We start from the raw sequence: 23,438 nt of genomic DNA, 5'->3' as shown, positions 1-23,438 counted from the left end.
ACTAGAGGGTTAAGAATAGGGGAGATTAATTATCATGAGACACACGACAACATTATACCTGTTACAGATGGAATAGTCTCCCCTGCTCCAAACACATCAACAACATCATCATCTAAGTCCACCACAATGACATAAACTAATGTGAGCACACATTATACTTACTGTGCAATTTGCTCTATGGGTAAGGTAGAACAAAACAGAATGATTCAATATTGGTGCCAAAATTCCATCAGAAAAAAGTACACGTACATGCACACACACGCAGTTATGTACCTTGTAGCCAGTCCACCCCCTCCTGTAGGCCCTCTCCTTTTACAGCATAACTGGCACTGAAACACAGGGACAGATTTTAGTAACCTATCCCAACACAACTGTGTGTGTCTGTACCTGCTTATTGTGTCCTCCAGATGTGCCAGGGTTTGTCCTTGATGTTCTCCAGACAGAGCAGCTGAGAGACTTTGACTGAAGACATGGCTTCTCTCAGGTCACTCTTATTAGCAAAGAGCAGCACAGGCATCCTCCTACTGCAGATGTCTGGAGGGAGCAGGAACACCAGAGAACAAGTGAAGAAACTCTGTCTGTCTGTCTGTCTTTCTCCCCTTCTCTCCCTCTCTTACTCTCGCTCTTCCTGTCTCTCTTTCTTACTGTCTCATTCTCTTACCTTGGTGATTGAGAAGAGTATCAAGTTCCTCTTTGGCAACGACCATTCGTAACTCGTCTCCACTATCGATGACAAATATGATCGCGTGACTTTCTCTGTGGACACCACAACAGAAAACAATGTCATCAACAAGGGATAGGAGGTTCAACAGGGTAAAAAACACTGAATTTGTTTCTCTACATCAGGGTTAAGTAATTAGATTCAGAGCGGGGGCCGGTAACTCTTTGAGATAGATTTAGGGTTGGGTAACCACTAAAACTGCTCTACAGGCAATATTGGTTACTCTAAGTTTAGAGGTAAGGCACCTCTGGATTAAAACATCCTGTCATATCATGCAGGTCTATATAGATAAACAGTGCAGGTGTGAAGTCTTACTTGTAGTAATGTTCCTATAGGTTTCTATATCTGCTCTGACCAGACATGTCAAACACTGTGAAAGACCAACTTTGTAGAGACACCACATACATGTTACACATTAACACACTATAGTAATATAATTAGTATGACTTTTTCCTGGTTCACTAAGTTAATCATAGTTTACATTACAAGTTAATTACTACCTTGAACTCTTGAATTTTTCTATATTGAAGCCAATAGTTGGGACAATGTCTTGTGTCTGGGTCTGTAATACGCACAAACAAAACGCAGACAGACAAACAATAACTGAAGTGTATCAAAAATAAATGGCAAAATAGGGTGAAATAGGCTGTACTGACCTTCACCTGACTAACATGTTTCCAGTCGTCTGAGAGTGGACCATATAACCTTAGCTGAAGACAAGCAAGTAGTGGATAATTGCAGAGTAACAATGCAATAACACATAGGTCTTCTACTGTATATAAGCACAATGCAATAACACATAGGTCTTCTACTGTATATAAGCACAATGCAATAACACATAGGTCTTCTACTGTATATAAGCACAATGCAATAACACATAGGTCTTCTACTGTATATAAGCACAGTGCAATAACACATAGGTCTTCTACTGTATATAAGCACAATGCAATAACACATAGGTCTTCTACTGTATATAAGCACAGTGCAATAACACATAGGTCTTCTACTGTATATAAGCACAATGCAATAACACATAGGTCTTCTACTGTATATAAGCACAATGCAATAACACATAGGTCTTCTACTATATATAAGCACAATGCGATAACACTCACAGCTCGTATGTATAACCACAATGCGATAACACTCACAGCTCGTATGTATAACCACAATGCGATAACACTCACAGCTCGTATGTATAACCACAATGCGATAACACTCACAGCTCGTATGTATAACCACAATGCGATAACACTCACAGCTCGTATGTATAACCACAATGCGATAACACTCACAGCTCCTATGTATAACCACAATGCGATAACACTCACAGCTCCTATGTATAACCACAATGCGATAACACTCACAGCTCCTATGTATAACCACAATGCGATAACACTCACAGCTCTTATAATCAGTGGTGTAGTGGAGGGTAAACGCAAGTAACACAATTTACTCACCTTTATTTTTTGCATGACAGTACACTCACCTTTTGGGAAAGAATTCATGGAAAGTACAGGGAACGTTACTCTTTTCACCGCGACTGGCGATCAGTTTACCCACCTATGTTTTTGTTTACCACTACATCACTGCTTATAACCACAATGCCTAAAATTCACAGTTCTAATATACACTATATATACAGAAGTATGTGGACACCCCTTCAAATGAGTGGATTCGGTTACTTCAGCCACTCCCATTGCTGACAGGTGTATCAAATTCAATGGCCTTACTTAAGACCTCAGTGACTTTCAACGTGGCACCGGCGGACGAATCTGGGTTTGGCCGATGCCAGGAGAACGCTACCTGCCCAAATGCATAGTGCCAACTGTAAAGTTTTGTGGAGGAGGAATAATGGTCTGGGGCTGTTTTTCATGGTTTCTGCTAGGCCCCTTAGATCCAGTAAAGGGAAATCAACACTACAGCATACAAAAATGGCATTCTAGACGATTCCGTGCATCCAACTTTGTGGCAACAGTTTGGAGAAGGCCATTTTCTGTTTCAGCATGACAATGCCCCCGGGGCACAAAGCAAGGTTCATACAGATCTGATTTGTCAAGATCAGTGCGGAAGAACTTGACGGGCCTGCACAGAGCCCTGACCTCAACCCCATTGAACACCTTTGATATGAACTGGAACGCTCCCAACATCAGTAATGCTCTTGTGGGTGAAAGGAAGGAAGTCCCCGCAGCAATGTTCCAACATCTAGTGGAAAGCCTTCCCAGAAGAGTGGAGGCTGGTTATAGCAGCAAAGGGGGGACCAACTCCATATTAATTCCCATGATTTTGGAATGAGATGACTTTTGGTCATGTAGTGTATAACCACAACAGTTAACACTCACAGCGCTTATGTATAACCACCATCTCCATGTCTCAGCTCACTCAACTCACATACACAACTCCCGTCTCTTTCCATTGACAGGCCAGCGCGCAAAGGACGCGCGCGCCTACAACAGGCCACCACGTTAATACGTTTCAATTTAGAACACAATCAAATACATCAGTCAATGGACTACAGTAGGCCCATATGTTCAATTATAGTTAGGCCATGTCAGTGGACTTACATTACTGGGCTTGAGTTGGTTGATGGTGGTTTTCCCGCTGTTGTCCCAAACACAACACGTTCCCTTCTTTCTTCTTCAGACCCAGCCATCCCTTCTTTCTTCTTCAGACCCAGCCATCCCTTCTTTCTTCTTCAGACCCAGCCATCCCTTCTTTCTTCTTCAGACCCAGCCATCCCTTCTTTCTTCTTCAGACCCAGCCATCCCGACAGTTTATCAAACAGGCCCATTTGTCCTTCTTACATCTGATCCTAAGGTTTAAATGTGAATTCGGTATAAGCCATCTTACCCCCTCAATATATAATCTAAAGTTTCTACAATTTCGCTACAATTTAGTCTAACGTTCTAAAATAGAATGTTGCCATGGATATGAGGACTATGTAACTAGACAGCAGACTGGCAGTCCTGTCTGTGAATAAGCCTATTAGAGTGAATTAACGCTCTGAACCTACTGCTGACCTGACTCGCAGTAATGGGGTGATTCTGAGATGGACATTAGACAATGTCAACTTCATGAGGAAATGTTTATTACATAGGCCTACAGTAGCCTTTACATATTCCAGTCATTCTGAATATGTACAGGCTACTGGTGTTTTTTGATATACTTTTCTTAGTAGTAGCCTATACATTTAAAAAAACGAGATGATTATTCATTATTTAACACACATCACGAGTCACGACAATAGCATAACTTGGCTTTTCTCCTGCTTTATCAGTAGTTGAACAATTAAGCACAAGCAGTAAACAAACTGTTGGATATCCACAACATCGCCCTAGCTCGAATAATGGTACTGAGTGGCGCAGTGGTCTAAGACACTGCATCTCAGTGCACTGCGGTACCTGGTTCGATTCCAGGCTGCATCACACCCGGCCGTGATTGGGAGTCCCATTGGTCCAGCGTCGTCCAGGGTAGGCTGTGATTGCAAATAAAAGTTTGTTCTTAACTGACTTGCCGAGTTAAATAAAAATAAGAAAAAACGATGCATGGTCCAACTGCCCCATCTGCTGGCTAGCATTAAAAAGTCCATCTGAAATACAGTGTATTCTACAAACCTCTCGGGACACTGGTGGACAAAATACTTCCAGTGCTGTTGAGGCAACAAAAAAACCAAGGGGAAACTGATTGCCAGTCACGGTGAAAAAAAGTTATGTTCTCTATACTTTCAATAGATGTTTATATTAAAGTGGGTAAAGTGTCAAGCAAAATAAAGAAGTTGGGTAAACTCTGCATTTACACTCCAATACACCAATGAAGACCTCCAGTAAATACAGCCATGTTCAACCAGATACCCTTCTCATCATTTGATGGAATAGTACCTTTAAACAATGACTCCTAGAAGAACATGCCATCCATAGAATGAAACAGTCAGTAATAAAAAGACATCTAACCACCAGTACTGTTCACCTTTATTTGCAAATAAATATCAGTTTTAAACTGCCTCTTACAGTGTGCAAGATCTACCACGTCTCTTTGAAAATGATAGAAAAATAAAATACTAGAATTATAAGTATACTTGTACTTTGTACAAAAGAGCATTCCCTTTGCTCAGCAGTAAGACATGCTAAACAGCCTGATCTGGTTTCTCCTTCAAGGAGGAGCCAAGTGTATCCTCCCTCTGAGAGGTCTGTCTGTGAACACCTGCTGGACAGGTGAGCTCCAGGCCGGTAGAAGTTGCCTCAAAACACAGATCTAGGATCAGCATAGCCTACCTCCTACATCCTTACCTCAACCATTAGTGGGTAAAATTGTAAACTGACCTTTGTTCAGTTTCCAGGGCAAATTCCTTCTACTCCGTACAGGCTCCTAAGGTACACTCCTGCTCCTGAACATACTGTATACTGTAGATGTGTGTGTGACCGACTGGGTTTGAACCCAAATCGTCTGTGCTCCACAAGACTGTGTTAGCCTGCTGAGTTAAAGCCTAAGCATTTGCTTCGGGGAGCTAATGAAAGACTTCAGGTTTCAGGCAGAGTTTGGGGTGGTTCACCTATGCTACCTGTGGATCTGGAGAGGTTTATGGGATATTACAATGCTGTTGAGGGCCATATAGAGACAAAGAGATGTTGTATATATATGTGACTTTGGTGCTGCTGTCTCTCTGTGCGTCTGTCACCGAGCAGAACATACCTCTATATGTCTCAAGCATGGCATACATGTGAGTCTTGACAGCAAACACATATCATGACACCAACCACTGTATGCCAAACAGCCTTGGTTTCCATTCCTACTATATACAATGTTTTCCAACAGCTGTCATAAGTCTTTAGCATTGCACAATTGGCCTGTAGAGCTAGCATGTTAGCGTGTAACAGAGTCTGTTGAGGTTTGCTAACAATCTGCTCTCAATGTCTATAGGTCCATAAGAGACTATCATTTATTTATTTCTCTTATCGTAGTTACTGAGACGACTGCATATATTGCTCATTTAGATAAAATGCTAAATAAATAAAGATAGTATCCAGATTTACTAGGGCGCTCACATACAAGACTGCACAGATATAAATATTATTTTAGGATTATAATGGATAAATTATTCTATACACTTAAAACATTCAGAAATACTCCGCACTTCCAAAGCGGACTCTTCGTCTTCTTCAAGTATTAGCATACCCAGATACTCTGGAGAGGTTAAAAAACGTAACAAGAATACCTTATGATTATGCTTACTTATCAAACTCCAAAATAATTCATATCATATTAATTAAGGACAATCCTTTTGATTGCTCGTCTGTTAGCAGCTACATCATGGTCACAAAAACATGTAGTAGATCAAATCTACAGCTCTACCGTATAATAAGTACTGATGCTGCAACAAGGCATACATTCCCCAGGGGCAGCCAGTACAGTGTGATTCTCAGAGTCCCGTCCCTGTCTGTATTGGCCTGTCTCTGGCTGAAGCAGGTTCAGGTGTACAAAACAGTCTGGCTTTATGGAGTTTCTGCATCAAGGTCCAAGTGTGTGGTAGTCTGAGTATGAGAGGCCCCCGGGCTGAGATGGTCCGTCTGTACGCCTGTCTGAGGCACAGGCTGTGGCTGTCTGTCTGTCTCTCTCTCTCTCTCTGTCCGTCTGTTTTAAGGTCTCATACATGGAAGCCATTCTCGTGTAATAGCTGCAGTCGGAGGGTCTGAATGCTGCTGACGATCCTCCTCTGGTGGCCAATCAACACCACCCCGATCCTCCGCACGTCTCTAGGGAGAGAGGGAAGATACGCACGCACATGCGCACACACATGCGCACACACACGCGCACACACACACGCACACGCACACACACACACACACACACACACACACACACACACACACACACACACACACACACACACACACACACACACACACACACACACACACACACACACACACACACACACACACACACACACACACACACACACACACACACACTTGGTTAGGGGAAATTGTTGGGTTAATTTAAGGTATTGGAAGGATAAGGTGGGCAGGCAGTGCAACCGTAACGTTTACCGTAATTGCTGGACTATTAAGCGCACCTGAATATAAACCGCACCCACTGAATTATAAAAAAATATGTATTTTGTACATAAATAAGCCGCACATGTCTATAAGCCACAGGTGCCTACCGGTACATTGAAACAACTGAACTTTACACAGCCTTTAAACGAAACACGGCTTGTAACAAAAATAAATAGGCTTTAACGAAACACGGCTTGTAACAAAAATAAAACACGGTAACAAAAATTGCTTTAACAAAAATAAATAGGCTTTAACGAAACACGGCTTGTAACAAAAATTAAAACAGTAGCCTACCAAGAAAGTCATTGGTCACTATCTTCCTCCTCCTGTGCACTGAAACCACTGAAGTCATCTCCTACGGTGTCGGAGTTGAATAGCCTCAGTATTGCTTCATCCGATGTTGGATCGTTTTCACTGTCGCTCTCGTCACTTTCATCCGGAGGCAAATACCCCGCTGAGCTCATGCTGCCCCTTCAACACGCAGCAGTCCAGCCTTTCGAAACCCGTTGATGATAGTGGATTTTTTGACAATGCTCCACGCTGTCAGGACCCACTGGCAGACTTGACCATAAGTTGCTCTTCGCATGCGGCCCGTTTTAGTGAAGGATTTCTCCCCACTTGTCATCCAAGCCTCCCACTGAACACGGAGCGCCACTTTAAATGCACGATTTACACTGATGTCGAGTGGCTGCACATACTTTGGGCCATCTGCTTTTCTTCCCTCTGAAAGGTTTGTTGTTTTTTTGCACTGAGTCAGTTCCTCATGCTGCTGTTTACAAAGTCTTATAATCGACTCAATAAGGCCAACCTCCCGTGCAGCAGCTCTATTTCCTTTTCCAACAGCCAGATCGATCACCTTCAACTTGAAAGCTGCATCATATGCATTTCTCCGTGTCTTTGCCATGATGAGGGTGACAAAATGACTACCGTAATCAGAATGATGGGAAGTTTGAGCGCGCTCCATTTACGTCACATTATGTGGCGGTGCTCAGTTTTTTGGCGGCGGCATGAATCTTGCGAAAGCGGGAAAAATCCATAAATTAGCCGCGTCATTGTATAAACCGCGAGGTTCAAAGTGTGGGAATAAAGTAGCGGCTTATAGTCCGGAAATTACGGTAGTTAAAGTTAGAGTAACATTAAAGTAATGTTTAGTTAAAGTTAGAGTAACAGAGTAACGTTTAGTTAAAGTTAGAGTAACATTAGAGTAATGTTTAGTTAAAGTTAGAGTAACATTAGAGTAATGTTTAGTTAAAGTTACAGTAACATTAGAGTAATGTTTAGTTAAAGTTAGAGTAACATTAGCGTAATGTTTGAAGTAGGGAACAGTCCCTCCACTCACTCAATACTCATCTGTGCCACAGAGTCCAGTGTGCTGAATCCTGCTGCCACAAAGCTACTCTTGTATTGGCTCATCTTGATGGAATCCAACCAATCCCCGATGGAGATGAACATGTGGTAGTCCACCACCTCTCCTGGGGACTCTGCTAGACTGACAGATGGATCAAACAAAAGAGAATATAATAAGACCTAAAAACGTTTCACTTGCGGGTGAAATCAGAATGTCTGTTAAATGAAATGAATGTGATGTACCCCTGTATATCTTCCACCAGGGCCAGCAGGCTGCTGGGGTTCCTGATCAGCTTGTCCAGGAAGGAGACCACATCAGTGAACTTGGGCCTCTGGCTCCTCTCCTTCTGCCAGCAGTGCAGCATCAGCTGGTGTAGAACCACGGGGCAGCCCATAGGAGCAGGGAGACGGTAGCCCTCCTCTATGGACAGGATCACCTGGGGTGGATGAAGGGAGAGAGTCAGCACGCACACACTTCTCGCTCATGTCATTGAGGCATTTCAGGAAGTGTGTACTATGCAAGTATTACTACGGTATATCAGAGCAACTGTAAGCATGCCTCCAGGGTGTGTTGGGGGGGGCTGTGTAAATATAACAGCCTGTTCATCTGGCCGGAAGCCTTGATGTCCTCTCTGAGCCCTGACGGGTGGTAGGATGGAGCGGAGGGGTGAGGAGGCAGAGGCAGCAACAGTCAGGGATTGGCTGGGGCGTTTGTCTTGGAAAGCACTTCTAAGCAATTCCCCAGCATCACAATCCCCATGATGCCAGGGGCTGTGTGTGTGCTGGTGTGCGCTGTGAATAGCTGAGGGGGATTACCAAAGAGCTTTCACACTCCACAGGGTGACGGGATGAATCCCCTCCATCCCTCTGACCATTGACCTGAGACCGTGAGGTCAGTCAGCCAGGGTCTGACTCCACAACTTTTAAACCCCTCCGTTGGCCAGTCTCTCTCTCCCTCTCCCCCCTTCCCCCTCTCTCTCCCACCAGTGGAATCTCAAAGCTTTAGATATTATACAGTATGGACACTCATAAGAATGGTGTTTCACGATACCCAATCCCCATTAAGACTCTCAGGTTAACTCCATAGAGAAGACATCATCCACAACTCACATCCTGATTGGACATCTCCCAGTAAGGCCGCTCCCCGTAGGACATCACTTCCCACATGACGATACCGTAGCTCCAGGCATCGCTGGCTGATGAGAACTTCCTGTAGGAGATGGCCTCTGGAGCTGTCCACCTGATAGGGATCTTACCTCCCTGTTCACACACACACACACACACACACACACACACACACACACACACACACACACACACACACACACACACACACACACACACACACACACACACACACACACACACACACACACACACACACACACACACACACACACACACACACACACACACACACACACACGTCAGGTTCCATCTGGTTCGTGACAATGCATGCTTGAGGAAATATGTGCAATTGACAGACCATATGTTAAACAGTCTCAGTTTGAATGCACTTTTCTGAAGTCTCTCAACGTGTACAAACACATTTTCACAGTTTGAGACTGTCAAAGAACAAAGAAACGCTCTGAGCTGCTTTAACAGCAGAACTAACATTCCTCCTGGCCTTTCTCCCTCTACTCTCTTTCTATCTCTTCAGTTGAGGGCAAGAGTAAAATCACCAGTCTGCACAAATCCTCAGTCCATATTGTGGCTGTGACCCAACCTGCCTGCCTGCTCCCCGCTCTCTTCAACCTACTCTCGCCCCCTGTCCCCTCACCCTACCAGACCAGGCAGTTAACCCACTGTTCCTAGGCCGTCATCGAAAATAAGAATTTGTTCTTAACTGACTTGCCAAGTTAAATAAAGGTAAAAAATAAAATAATTTAAAGACCAAAGTTCTGTCGAGCGGAAAATAGTTTACAGATGCCCCCAAAAGCAAAATATCCTTTCTGTTCTCTCTTCCCCGTTTTCTTCCAGAATACACCCCTTCCCCTCAGAGTGACCCTGAGAATAGAGGTCACTAGGAGGGCATGCAGACTCAGAGAACTGTGTGTTTTTGGAAAAGACAGACTATACAGAACATAAATAGAACAAAATAACAGCAGTTGATCGAGTGGAAAGAAAGATGAGTGAAAGCTATTGAAAGCACAGATAAGGTCAGGGGAAGATCATAGTTACCGTGGTGGTGTAAGCTGCCTCGGGGTCGTCCTCCAGCACTCTGGACAGGCCGAAGTCAGACACCTTACACACCAGGTTGCTGTTCACCAGGATATTACGAGCGGCCAGGTCCCTGTGGACGTAACCCATGTCAGACAGGTACCTCACGCCTGACGCGATGCCACGCAGCATGCCCACCAACTGGATCACTGTGAAGTGACCGTCGTGCTTCTAATGGAGAGAGGGACACAAGAGAGCGAGATTTTCATTATGTCTTTCTGTTCTTTTATAATTGAAAATCAATAAACAAATGGTATTTGCTTCTCACCCTCAGGAAAGAGTCCAGAGATCCATTTTCCATGTACTCCACCACAATCATCACAGGTCTGCCTGAAATCACAGCACACAGCACCACCAGGTCAGTCAGACCGGTTAGAGATGTGACTGGAATAAGAACCTGCCCACACCCAGCTCTCCAGTGTCTGAGCAGGAGAACCTTCCTCTACAGTAATGCTACTAACCAAGCAGCAGTCATCTCTTGCATACTGTCTGTGTATCATCATTGTGTCAATATTTGCTACAGAAAGTAACCAAGAGGAACAAATTAACACTGGCTCAGGTTTCCCTGTGTTTCATTAATCCCTGTTTGCTGAAGGACTCAGAGTGGAGTTACTCTCTGTATGATGGTTAATAGAAGATTAGACCGGGGGTAAGAATAGATACTTTATTCTAGATATATGTGTTTAATGGACATTTGTCCCAACCCCTCCAGACCCTCAAACATTGAGAGGCTCAGGGTCAGCAATGGTACAGCACCATTGGAGCAGGTTGCGGTTTAACCTTGCTCAAGGGTTGGTACTCTCTCTAGCATCTAGGCCACCTGCTGCCCACATTTGCATCTGCACACTGTTTCCCAGTCAGAGTCTATGAGCCTGGGGAGGGATTAGCATTAGCCTTTAGCATCAACATGCTGTTTCCTGTTAGAGTCCATGGGCCTGGGGAGGGATTAGCGTTAGCCTTTAGCATTAGCATGCTGTTTCCCTGTGAGAGTCTATGGGCCTGGGGAGAGTGGACCATAATCCACCACTGGATTAATTAACATCCTGTTTGATTAACAGCCTGTTCTAATTATTGGCCACTGTTATTGCTCTTTAGTCACACCAGGGAGGAGAGGTAGACAGGCGGGAGGTCAAGGGAGTAGGAGATGAGGAGCCACGGTAAAGGCAGAGAGAGAAGAGAGAGGAGGGGCCCGGGAGGGAGAGGGAGTCAGGACAGCAGAGAGGAGGCCGGGGTGAGGACAAAGGGGTATTTATCGGCTGTCTCCCCCTGCCTCCCATGGGGCAGCCATCTCCTCTCTGTGATCTCCCAGTGGGTGAGTGTGCTGCTGAGTGCACTAATTACAGGATTACACACAACAGAGAGACAGAGACAGCTCTGGACAGCTTAATATATTATAATAATATGCATTAAAGACAGGTCTTTCATTAGAAAACATACAGCCAAATCATACAGTGATCCATAAAACTACACATTTAACCAACAAACGTTTTTCACTGTTTTAGAGCCCATTGATTTATGTTATGTTTCTTGTCTGTTGTGTTGTCCATCCATTGACACAGAATGAGTGGCTCCATGGTAATGCATGAAAGGGAACACTAAAGGAAACCCCACTGTTCAAACTCATCAGACATTTCACAGCTCCTGATTCACACAGACTACAGCTGATTGGTTCTGTCGATCGCACGTTTAGCTTCGCTAAAGTGACATTCTGTTTACTCCTCACAGTATCCTGTTAATTGGGGTAATTGGCTCAACAGTCTGGCAGTAAGGACAGGCCCGCTGTGAGGCTATGATATCAGAATATACAATCCGAGATGTGAAAAGAAACAGGACGGGAGGTTGAAAAGTCTGACCCTGCCACGGCTGAATTAGAAGCAGGCCTCAGTCAGGGGTCGTTGTCATGATTACTTGGTTTCCTGTAAAATGTACTATTTCAATTGTATCACACTTTTTGGAGGACTGAGTTTCAGTTAACTAATGGCTATTTGATGAATTCTTCAAGACATGGATCAGTTTCCGTGAAGTGAAATGACGTTGAAAGTGAAATAACGTTGGCGCTGACAACCCTGGCCTGCTGTTCGGCTATAGTGAGAGAGGTAGGGGGCAGGTCAGGACACTCAGTATCTGGCTCACACATAAGGCCAGTGATTTCTTCAGCTAGCCAGGCCTGAATGGGGGCTCTGTGAGGCAGTCAGTCAGTCAGTAAGTCAGCCAGCCAGCCAGCCAGAGAGAGAGAGAGAGAGAGAGAGAGAGAGAGAGAGAGAGAGAGAGAGAGAGAGAGAGAGAGAGAGAGAGAGAGAGAGAGAGTGTGAGAGAGAGAGAGAGAGAGAGAGAGAGAGAGAGAGAGAGAGAGAGAGAGAGAGAGAGAGAGAGAGAGAGAGAGAGAGAGAGTTAGAGAAGCGGTGGTGAATGGGGGCTGAAGATATAGAGCAGCTGGCTGGGCTGGCAGCAGAGAACAGTGATCAGAGGCTGTCTGTCCATGGTGTTGACCAGATTACACTTCTCTCTGTATCAGCTCTGAGCTTCAGAGAGGACCAGGCCTGAGTTCTCCATGTAAACCTCTCTCTCTCTACCTCTCTCTCTTCCTCTCTCAATTTAATTCAAGGGGCTTTATTGCCATGGGAAACACATGTTAACATTGCCAAAGCAAGTGAAGTAGATAATATACAAAAGTGAAATAAACAATAAAAATGAACAGTAAACATTACACTCACAGATGTTCCAAAAGAATAAAGACTCATTGTTTTTTGGTAGGTTTCCAAACTACATTCCTTCCGTCTATAGCATTTCTTAATATTGAGCAGTTCCTTCGGCTTTGATGCCTCATGATTGAGTATTGCCCTGCTCAAGTAGACGGTGATTTTGCTGTGGTCTGATAGGGGTGTCAGTGGGCTGTCTGTGAATGCTCTGAGAGACTCAGGGTTGAGGTCAGTGATAAAATAGTCTACAGTACTACTTGGTGGATAGGACTACCAGCTCTCTGTAACCTAGAGGGCAACCAGTGGGTCCGTCTCCTCTATTCCAGGTTTCTTGTTGGATGACAATGTCTGTATTTCCAATTTCTTTGATGAAGTCCAGGTTCCTGCTCTTTAGGCCAAAGGCAGATGACCTCAGGCCTTGGATATTCCAGGATGAGATATGAGATAGTGAAGGATTTGTGTTCCATAAAGTGTCCAATGTTGTTGGTCGTGTGGTTTGGCCTCAGAGTGGGATGTCCTTTAGAGTCCGGGTGAAGGTGGGCACTGCTGCCTTGTATAGGTGGACCTGGTGATAGAGGCTGTTCAAGTCCAGGGTGGTGTGGTGCGCCAGGAAAATATGTGGTTTTGAGGCACAGTCATGGGAAATACTTGCGTTTACCCACTGTATGTTAGCAGGGTGGAAGTCTTTTTGTGGTAGCAGGGTGGAGATAACCACTTGTGCGTTGGGGAAAGTAGAAGAAGCTTTTTCAATCATTCCGTTCAGTGTGGTGGCCACCCTTTCTTGCTGTGTTCTCAGGTCGTTTGTGCCTGTGTGTATTATTATGTGGCTAGGTGAACCTAGTTGGGCCTGAGACAGAAGGTCTAGGGAGCGCTGGGTGTTTGGACACCAGAGTTTAGACACACTGTATACTTCTTGTATAAATTTCCCATTTGAGTCCATAAGGAGAACAATCTGTGTCTTGTGTTTGTCCTCAGTCGATGTGGGGGGGGTTGTCAGGAGGGCTATCAGGGTGGCTGACAGGGGGGGGGGGGTGCCCCCTGCTCAGAGGGGGGTGTGAGATGCCCATGGGCTTGGGGTTCTTCATTTGTCTGTTCTGCTGTGATGTGAATGCTATGGTCAGGGTCTGGTGTGGACTGTTGTGCTGTGCTGTCGAGACTTTTGGCGGGAGCTGAGGTGGGCTGTTCTGCTGGCTTCTCTGCGGGGGTGGCCACCTCTCTAGTGGGTTGTTCTCTGTCACACGCCACCCCCCTCACCCTCTCCTCCAGCAGTCTGATCCTCTCCTCTAGTGCTCTGCTATTCTCCTGCTCTTGCTTTTACTATTGTTGAAGTTGTCTCACCGCAGTCCAGAGTGCAGATAGGTCTCTCACCTCCTCCATCTCTCTGGGTCTGGTTAAGGGGGTGTTGTTGTGCTGGACTGTTGTCTGGGTCTGTGCTGACTGGAGTGTAAACCCCTGCTGTTTCAGCTCCACCTGTCTTACCTCCAGCTGGGGGAATGTATCCTTCAATGAGGGAGTAGTACTCTGTGCTGGGAGGTTGACTTTCCGCTTGGGGTTGCTCATCTGTTGGGTTATGTATTGAAGAGGTCTGGTCTGACCTGCTCAAGGGAGAGCTTCTCCTGTTGGGCTAATTCTTTGATTAGGTGAAACAGAGGAGTAGTGTGCAAATATAGCACTGTGCCATGCCAGGGGATGGTTTGTGTGGAAGATGAGGTTGCTGATGTTCTCATTTTTATAATAGTCAGCAAAACGTGTCTCTTGATTTTCCTAAAGGAACTTCATTTTGTGATCTTTTCTTGCCTTATTATTCTTTACATACACAGGGTACTGTATTTTAATTGCCTCTGAACAGCGGGAGGCAGCTTCTAAGGCCTCTCCATTTGGTTGGAGTAGACTGTGCGACTCTCCTGCCACTGATGGGCTAAAGGGCTTTGACACCTCTCACTTGACACGTCAGTGCTAATTGAAGTTGTATCAAGTGGCAGCCTTAATTTAGCATTCAGTCCTTATGAAGTAATGTAATGTATTTTTCTTCTTGGCTTTTGGAAATAAAATATAGCTTCAGACTAAACATTACTCACCCAGTTCCAGGTTGGATGGTGTTTTCAGGTTTCTGTTGTTTTCCAGAGCATTTGCTGTATAGTGTTGGAATAATAATCTTTGGTAGTTGTAAACCTTCCAGGTGATTCTGTAATTCCGTCCAAAATCAGGTTGTAGGTTTTGAGTTTTGATTTGGAGTTATGTTGTAGATGGTAGCATCCTGTATATGTCCTGGTGACATAGTGAAGGTTATGTTGTAGAGGGTAGCATCCTGTATATGTCCTGGTGACATAGTGAAGGTTATGTTGTAGATGGTAGCATCCTGTATATGTCCTGGTGACATAGTGAAGGTTATGTTGTAGATGGTAGCATCCTGTATATGTCCTGATGACATAGTGAAGGTTATGTTGTAGATGGTAGCATCCTGTATATGTTCCTGACAAAAAAATCCAAGTTTATCTAACTCTAAATCTATATATTTTTAAGAACATTCTGAAAAATGCAGGAGCTCATCTGATCATGACCTCTCTCTCTCTCTCTACGTCTTCTGTCTAGCTTCTCTTTTTCTCTCCTCTCTACTACCTCTCTTCGTATCTCCTCTCTACCCATCTCCTCGTATCTCCTCTCTACCCATCTCCTCGTATCTCCTCTCTACCCATCTCCTCGTATCTCCTCTCTACCCATCTCCTCTCTACCTCTCTCTTCCTATATGCTCTCTACCTCTCTCTTCCCATCTCCTCTCTACCTCTCTCTTCCTATCTCCTCTCTACCTCTCTTCGTATCTCCTCTCTACCCATCTCCTCGTATCTCCTCTCTACCCATCTCCTCGTATCTCCTCTCTACCCATCTCCTCGTATCTCCTCTCTACCCATCTCCTCGTATCTCCTCTCTACCCATCTCCTCTCTACCTCTCTCTTCCTATATGCTCTCTACCTCTCTCTTCCCATCTCCTCTCTACCTCTCTCTTCCTATCTCCTCTCTTCCCATCTCCTCTCTACCTCTCTCTTCCCATCTCCTCTCTACCTCTCTCTTCCTATCTCCTCTCTACCTCTCTCTTCCTATCTACCTCTCTTCCTATCTACTCTCTACCTCTCTTCTTATCTCCTATCTATCTCTCTCTTCCTATCTCCTATCTACTTCTCTCTCTTCCTCTCTCCTATCTACTTCTCTCTCTTCCTCTCTCCTATCTACTTCTCTCTCTTCCTCTCTACCTCTCTCTTCCTATCTCCTATCTACTTCTCTCTCTTCCTCTCTCCATCTCTCTGTATCTGTAGAGCCAATCCAGAGGAACTACTGAGAGTATAAAGTAGTGGTGAGTGAGGAACATTACCTTGTGTTTCTGTTCAGGTAAGATAGTCACACCCTGATACCTCCCCTTTAATTAGACTCTGGAGTGGAGGAGGGGAAACAACATATGGAGACAGACTGAAGGAGACAGAGAGAGAGGGAGAGGGAGAGAGAAAGGGAGAGGGAGAGAGAAGAGTGTCTGACAGTGAAGAGAGAGATCAGAGGGAAAGAACGATGGAGAAAGTGACAGTGTGGCGTACACAGGTGTCTCTACAGAACAGTGGACTAGACGAGCGTGGAATGGCTGCTACACATTGTGCTGGAGCGTGTGCTTGTGTGTGTGTGGCATATGCAGCTATGTGGAATGGCTGGTTGTAATGACTCATTAACGGTGTTAGAGGCAGCTGTCCCAGATAAACACACACTTTCTGCGGTCTGTCTGTCCATGTAAACTCCTAAAAACAGAATCGACTACAATTCCCATGATCCTCCTTACTTCTGGTGACCACGCCCTCCAGCCTAATGATGTTGGGGTCATCAAACTGTCCCATGATGCTGGCCTCTCGGAGGAAGTCCCGCCTCTGGCGCTCCACGTAGCCGCCTTTCAGCGTCTTTATCGCCACAGAGATTTCCCTCTTCCCCAGTGTCCGCAGACGACCGCTACACACCTCCCCGAACTCACCTGGAATACACACACACACACACACACACACACACACACACACACACACACACACACACACACACACACACACACACACACACACACACACACACACACACACACACACACACACACACACACACACACACACACACACACACACACACACACACACACACACACAATATCAAACCACTGGAGGGCAGTGTTGCAGTACAGAGACAACTCCACAACACGTTTAACTCTGAATTATTCAACTCTCTAAAATGTCTCTTTGCTCCTTCTGAACTATCAGCCTACAATCAATCCATAGTCTCTCCTCTGCTCTCTAAAGCTCTAACAACTTTCATATCCCCCACTGTGTGTGTGTGTGTGTGTTGGATTGTTATACTGAGCAGAGAGAATGTAGTCTTAAATCAAGTGCTGGGAGGGGAAGCACAGGCCCCCCACTGTATAGAAGATATAATTAACTTCCTTTCTTTAAAATGAAAACAGATTGCTTCATATGGCTCATTATGGCATATTACACCCAGATGCCAGATCTTCTCACATCCACTACGGTATATATATAGAGCATACTGTGCAAATCTAAAGGAGCTTCTGTAATGAGTACTGAATATATATATATATTGTTGCCAAAATTTACCTTGGTCTTTCCATGCCAATGAAGCTTGACGAATTGAATGGATAATTGAGGATAGAGTACCCACCTGCTCCGATGACTCTTTCTATGCGGATCCGGGTTGGGTCAATCTCTTTGGCAAACTCATGGACAGCCTGAGTAGGATCCTCATAGGTGTCCGGATCTACATAGGTCTTTACCCCTGGGTACGGGAGGGCTGAGAAGAGAGGAGAGACTGGGTTCTGCCTTTGGTAACTTTGCTACCTGCTGTTTTATGCCTCGTCTTTGTTAATAACCTCTAGTCTCCATCTCCAAACAGAACAATCAATGGTCATGCAAAACAGAGCTCCAGCATCAGCCTGAAGACACAATCAACCTCAAACATCCACTTCTGGATGAAACACAACTCTGAAGGTCAGAGCGATAAGTCAAGATATCAGTGGAGAGAGAGGAGGAATACACAGGAAAGAACAGAGAAAGAGGAGGAGAGAGGAGAGAAGGAGGATGAGAAGAGAGAGTGTCCTCTCTGTCCTCCACTGATGAGGACAAGGATAGCTCTGAAACACAGAGACAGTCTGTATGGAGTCAAGCCTATCTGTTGTCCGAGAGAGAGAGGGGACAGACACACAGGGCAGTAAGAGGCCCTGTCAGCTGGACTCTCTCTCTCAGAACTCATCTTGCTGTCTGTCTGTCTGTTCCTCTACCAATGCCCCCTTCCTATATCCTATCTCCTTCTGAGTCATTTCCCTCTGTTCCTTTCTCCCCCTCTCGCTCATCTCAGAGATAAAACACAGTGGATGTGGGGAAAAGAGAGACAGAGAGAAACACAGAGAGAGGTAGAGGAGAGGCAGAGCTATAACTAGATTCAGCCAAAAGGTAAGACACAGATGACTTGAAATGGATTCTGAAGAGGAAGCGAGCAGGAGAGGATGGAGGGGGAGAGAGATGGAGAGAGAGTGAAGGAGGGAGGGAGCGAGCAGGAGAGGATGGAGGGGGAGAGAGATGGAGAGAGAGCGAAGGAGGGAGGGAGCGAGCAGGAGAGGATGGAGGGGGAGAGAGATGGAGAGAGAGCGAAGGAGGGAGGGAGCGAGCAGGAGAGGATGGAGGGGGAGAGAGATGGAGAGAGAGCGAAGGAGGGAGGGAGCGAGCAGGAGAGGATGGAGGGGGAGAGAGATGGAGAGAGAGCGAAGGAGGGAGGGAGCGAGCAGGAGAGGATGGAGGGGGAGAGAGATGGAGAGAGAGCGGAGGAGGGAGCGAGCAGGAGAGGATGGAGGGGGAGAGAGATGGAGAGAGAGCGAAGGAGGGAGGGAGCGAGCAGGAGAGCATGGAGGGGGAGAGAGATGGAGAGAGAGCGAAGGAGCGAGCAGGAGAGCATGGAGGGGGAGAGAGATGGAGAGAGAGCGAAGGAGGGAGGGAGCGAGGGAGGTGGGGGTGTTTCAGAATGTTTTGTTCTGTGGATTTGTTTAAAGTTGGCAATGTATCACTGACATCCCTCCTCTCCCTCTCCCCCTCTGTCTGTGTTGTAAAACTGAGAGAGGGTGTTACCAATCTCTTAAAGTCTGCTACGGCCAGGGGTTAGGGACACACTTCATCCACATTTACATCTAAACTAATGGAGGCTTGAGAATGGCAGACATGGTTAGAATTGATTGTATGCAAATTGTCCACACACTGTTTCTTTCCAGGATAGTTCTCTTTAGCATGAAATGGACAGAGAAGCTCAATATGGTACAGTGTTACTGTGGGAATTTTATTTTTAAGCTTTGAGTCTCGCCACAGTTTAGCCATTTATCTTTCAACAAAACACTCACAGGAGGCGGAAATAATCAAATGAAATGCGTCTGTTCACCTGAATTGGTCAAATTGGGTGTGAAGTGATGTGAGTCAGAAAGAGAGAGGCAGAGAGAAAGACGAGTAGAGAAGGAGAGTAGAAACAGAAGTCCTACCATGTCCGTTCTGATAGTTGGTCCTCCTCTTGTCGTCTGAGCTCATCTTGGATTTGATGTACCACTGACACCTGGGAGACACAATGACACGTTGTCCTTTACAACAAGGAACACCAGATGCTGAAGGAGTTCACCTTGTCCAGAGAGATGAACTACTAAACCAAACAGAGTGTTATATCTAGTGGTCTTGTTGGAGAACATTTTCTCTGAGAAACTTGGATCAACACATTTCTATTTGCACTTTCACCAGAGCAGTCATGTGTAACATGGAATGTGTTTGGGTGTGTGTGACTTTTAAATGTGTTTGCGTGTGTGAGAGACTTGGAATGTGTTTGGGTGTTTATGTGTGTGTACACTTGGAATGTGTTTGTGTGTGACTTGGAATGTGTTTGTGTGACTTTGGATGTGTTTGGATGTGTGTTTGATTGACCACTGCTCCTCATACACTCACTCTCACCACACACTTAGACACTGCTCTCTAGAAGAGCCCATCCTCTCTCACACACACACACACACACACACACACACACACACACACACACACACACACACACACACACACACACACACACACACACACACACACACACACACACACACACACACACACACACACACACACACACACACACACACACACACACACACACACACACACACTGTGTGAAGAGGATCACAGGTTCACACTCCAGCCAGTCAACTTCATTAGCTTTATCATGCTGGAGGAACAGGAAGTAATTAACATCTCGTCTACAGATCTACAGGAGACAGGGAGGGGGAGAGACAGGGAGAGAGAGAGATGGGGAGGGGGAGAGAAAGGGAGAGAGAGAGACAGGGAGAGAGAGAGACAGGGAGGGGGAGAGACAGGGAGAGAGAGAGGCAGGGAGAGAGAGAGACAGGGAGGGGGAGAGACAGGGAGAGGGAGAGACAGGGAGAGAGAGAGACAGGGAGAGAGAGAGACAGGGAGAGAGAGAGAGACAGGCAGAGAGAGAGGTACGGTTGATCTATAGTGGTGATTAGATAATTAAGTAGACTATTAACAGACACAGAGGGTGTAGCTGTGGCTGCCATGCCCCTAGGCAGGCTGGGAGAGGAGGATGGGTAGAGAGAGAAAGTGATAGAGACAGAAGAGGTGAGTTAGTGCTGGCACCAGTCTGATAACTACATAAAAGAGCGAGAGAAACAGAGAGTAAGAGAGGGAGGTTACAGCCCCCTCCATGAGCCATTTCACATGTAATAATCATATCAGCACAAATACACACAGACACACACATAGACACACACATACAGACAGACACAGACACACATACAGACAGACACAGACACGCATACAGACACACGCAGACACACATACAGACACACACATACAGACAGACACAGACACATAGACAGACACACAGAGGTATGTGTGTGGTATATTTAGTCCAACAGGATGGCTTAGTTCAGAGGCGAGCTAAGAATAGGAGAGGAGAAGAGAGAATCAGGGGCTAGGTTAGACAGTTTTGAGGAGAAGAGAGGAGGGACAGAAAGGAGGACAGAGAGGGGGACAGTGATTGCAGTCTTTAGAAATAGACAGGGGTCTTGGCTGAAAAGTGAAAGTTCTCCATTGTCCACAACTTTGACATTAAGAAGGTTTAAATGATGCTGATTGGATTTAGACAGAGGGCAAAGCAATCAGAGCACTCATTACTGAGAGAGGAGGGGTCAGTGTGGGAGTACACAAGCCTGAGTGTTTGTGTGTGTGTGTGTGTGTGTGTGTGTGTGTGTGTGTGTGTGTGTGTGTGTGTGTGTGTGTGTGTGTGTGTGTGTGTGTGTGTGTGTGTGTGTGTGTGTGTGTGTGTGTGTGTGTGTGTGTGTGTGTGTGTGTGAGTGACCATGGTTTCTCCATAGAGGCAAGCCCAACCAGATCCAGATTGCCAGATCAGAGGGACTATCAAAGTGCTGGATATCTGTGGGTTGCCAGGTTGGGATCCTGCTGTGAGGTCTGAGGCCTGGACATTGGCAGAGAAGAAATCACAGCAGAGATAGAGGAGGAGAGGAGAGGGGGAGAAGAGGAGGGGAGAAGAGAGGAGAGAAGAGGAGGAAAGAAGAGAAGAGGAGGAAGAAGAGTGGAGACGAGATGAGTAAGAGACAAGATTTGTATTTTTTTTATTTCACCTTTATTTAACCAGGTAGCCAGTTGAGAACACCTTTATTTAACCAGGTAGGCTAGTTGAGAACACCTTTATTTAACCAGGTAGGCCAGTTGAGAACACCTTTATTTAACCAGGTAGGCCAGTTGAGAACACCTTTATTTAACCAGGTAGGCTAGTTGAGAACACCTTTATTTAACCAGGTAGGCCAGTTGAGAACACCTTTATTTAACCAGGTAGCCAGTTGAGAACACCTTTATTTAACCAGGTAGGCCAGTTGAGAACACCTTTATTTAACCAGGTAGGCTAGTTGAGAACACCTTTATTTAACCAGGTAGGCTAGTTGAGAACACCTTTATTTAACCAGGTAGGCTAGTTGAGAACACCTTTATTTAACCAGGTAGGCTAGTTGAGAACACCTTTATTTAACCAGGTAGGCTAGTTGAGAACACCTTTATTTAACCAGGTAGGCTAGTTGAGAACACCTTTATTTAACCAGGTAGGCTAGTTGAGAACACCTTTATTTAACCAGGTAGGCTAGTTGAGAACACCTTTATTTAACCAGGTAGGCTAGTTGAGAACACCTTTATTTAACCAGGTAGGCTAGTTGAGAACACCTTTATTTAACCAGGTAGGCCAGTTGAGAACACCTTTATTTAACCAGGTAGGCTAGTTGAGAACACTTTTATTTAACCAGGTAGGCTAGTTGATAACACCTTTATTTAACCAGGTAGGCCAGTTGAGAACACCTTTATTTAACCAGGTAGGCTAGTTGAGAACACCTTTATTTAACCAGGTAGGCCAGTTGAGAACACCTTTATTTAACCAGGTAGCCAGTTGAGAACACCTTTATTTAACCAGGTAGGCCAGTTGAGAACACCTTTATTTAACCAGGTAGGCCAGTTGAGAACACCTTTATTTAACCAGGTAGCCAGTTGAGAACACCTTTATTTAACCAGGTAGGCCAGTTGAGAACACCTTTATTTAACCAGGTAGGCCAGTTGAGAACACCTTTATTTAACCAGGTAGCCAGTTGAGAACACCTTTATTTAACCAGGTAGGCCAGTTGAGAACACCTTTATTTAACCAGGTAGGCCAGTTGAGAACACCTTTATTTAACCAGGTAGGCCAGTTGAGAACACCTTTATTTAACCAGGTAGCCAGTTGAGAACACCTTTATTTAACCAGGTAGGCCAGTTGAGAACACCTTTATTTAACCAGGTAGGCTAGTTGAGAACACCTTTATTTAACCAGGTAGGCTAGTTGAGAACACCTTTATTTAACCAGGTAGGCTAGTTGAGAACACCTTTATTTAACCAGGTGGCCAGTTGAGAACAAGTTCTCATTTACAGCTGTGACCTGGCCAAGCTAAAGCAGTGCGACAAAAACAACAACACAGAGTTACACATGGGATAAACAAATGTACAGTCAATAACACATTAGAAAAATCAGTTTTCTGTGTGTGCAAATTAAGTAAGGAGGTAAGGCAATAAATAGGCCATAGTGGCGAAGTAATTACAATTTAGCAATTAACATTGGAGTGATAGATGAGGATGTGCAAATAGAAATACTGGTGTGCAAAAGAGCAGAAAAACAAAAACAAATATGGGATGAGGTAGGTAGTTGTTTGGATGGGCTATTTACAGATGGGCTGTGAACAGCTGCAGCGATCGGTAAGCTGCTCTGACAGCTGATGCTTAAAGTTAG

The 23,438-nt window shown here is 45.2% G+C and overlaps 1 protein-coding gene and 1 pseudogene across 1 annotated transcript in view; both read right to left on the bottom strand.

Annotated features, from left to right (window-relative positions):
• Positions 1 to 283: 283 nt before the first annotated feature.
• On the bottom strand, positions 284 to 3,512 carry LOC124026114 (annotated as a pseudogene).
• Positions 3,513 to 4,685: 1,173 nt separating this feature from the next.
• epha6 (eph receptor A6) overlaps positions 4,686 to 23,438 on the bottom strand; it is a 249,428-nt gene continuing 230,675 nt past the window's right edge. Inside the window, exons 10-18 of the mRNA XM_046366591.1 lie at positions 19,600 to 19,670; positions 17,742 to 17,870; positions 16,864 to 17,049; positions 10,613 to 10,674; positions 10,306 to 10,515; positions 9,235 to 9,384; positions 8,368 to 8,561; positions 8,117 to 8,266; positions 4,686 to 6,471 (exon numbers count right to left, since the gene is read on the bottom strand). Coding sequence (XP_046222547.1) covers positions 6,363 to 6,471; positions 8,117 to 8,266; positions 8,368 to 8,561; positions 9,235 to 9,384; positions 10,306 to 10,515; positions 10,613 to 10,674; positions 16,864 to 17,049; positions 17,742 to 17,870; positions 19,600 to 19,670 — 1,261 coding nt within the window. The 3' untranslated portion in view covers positions 4,686 to 6,362. The remainder of the gene's footprint in view (positions 6,472 to 8,116; positions 8,267 to 8,367; positions 8,562 to 9,234; positions 9,385 to 10,305; positions 10,516 to 10,612; positions 10,675 to 16,863; positions 17,050 to 17,741; positions 17,871 to 19,599; positions 19,671 to 23,438) is intronic.

Source organism: Oncorhynchus gorbuscha, linkage group LG01 (assembly GCF_021184085.1).
Source record: "Oncorhynchus gorbuscha isolate QuinsamMale2020 ecotype Even-year linkage group LG01, OgorEven_v1.0, whole genome shotgun sequence".
Classification (NCBI taxonomy): Eukaryota; Metazoa; Chordata; class Actinopteri; order Salmoniformes; family Salmonidae; genus Oncorhynchus; species Oncorhynchus gorbuscha.
The sequence above is the reverse complement of the archived record's forward strand: the minus strand, read 5'-3'. Positions and strand labels throughout refer to the sequence as shown.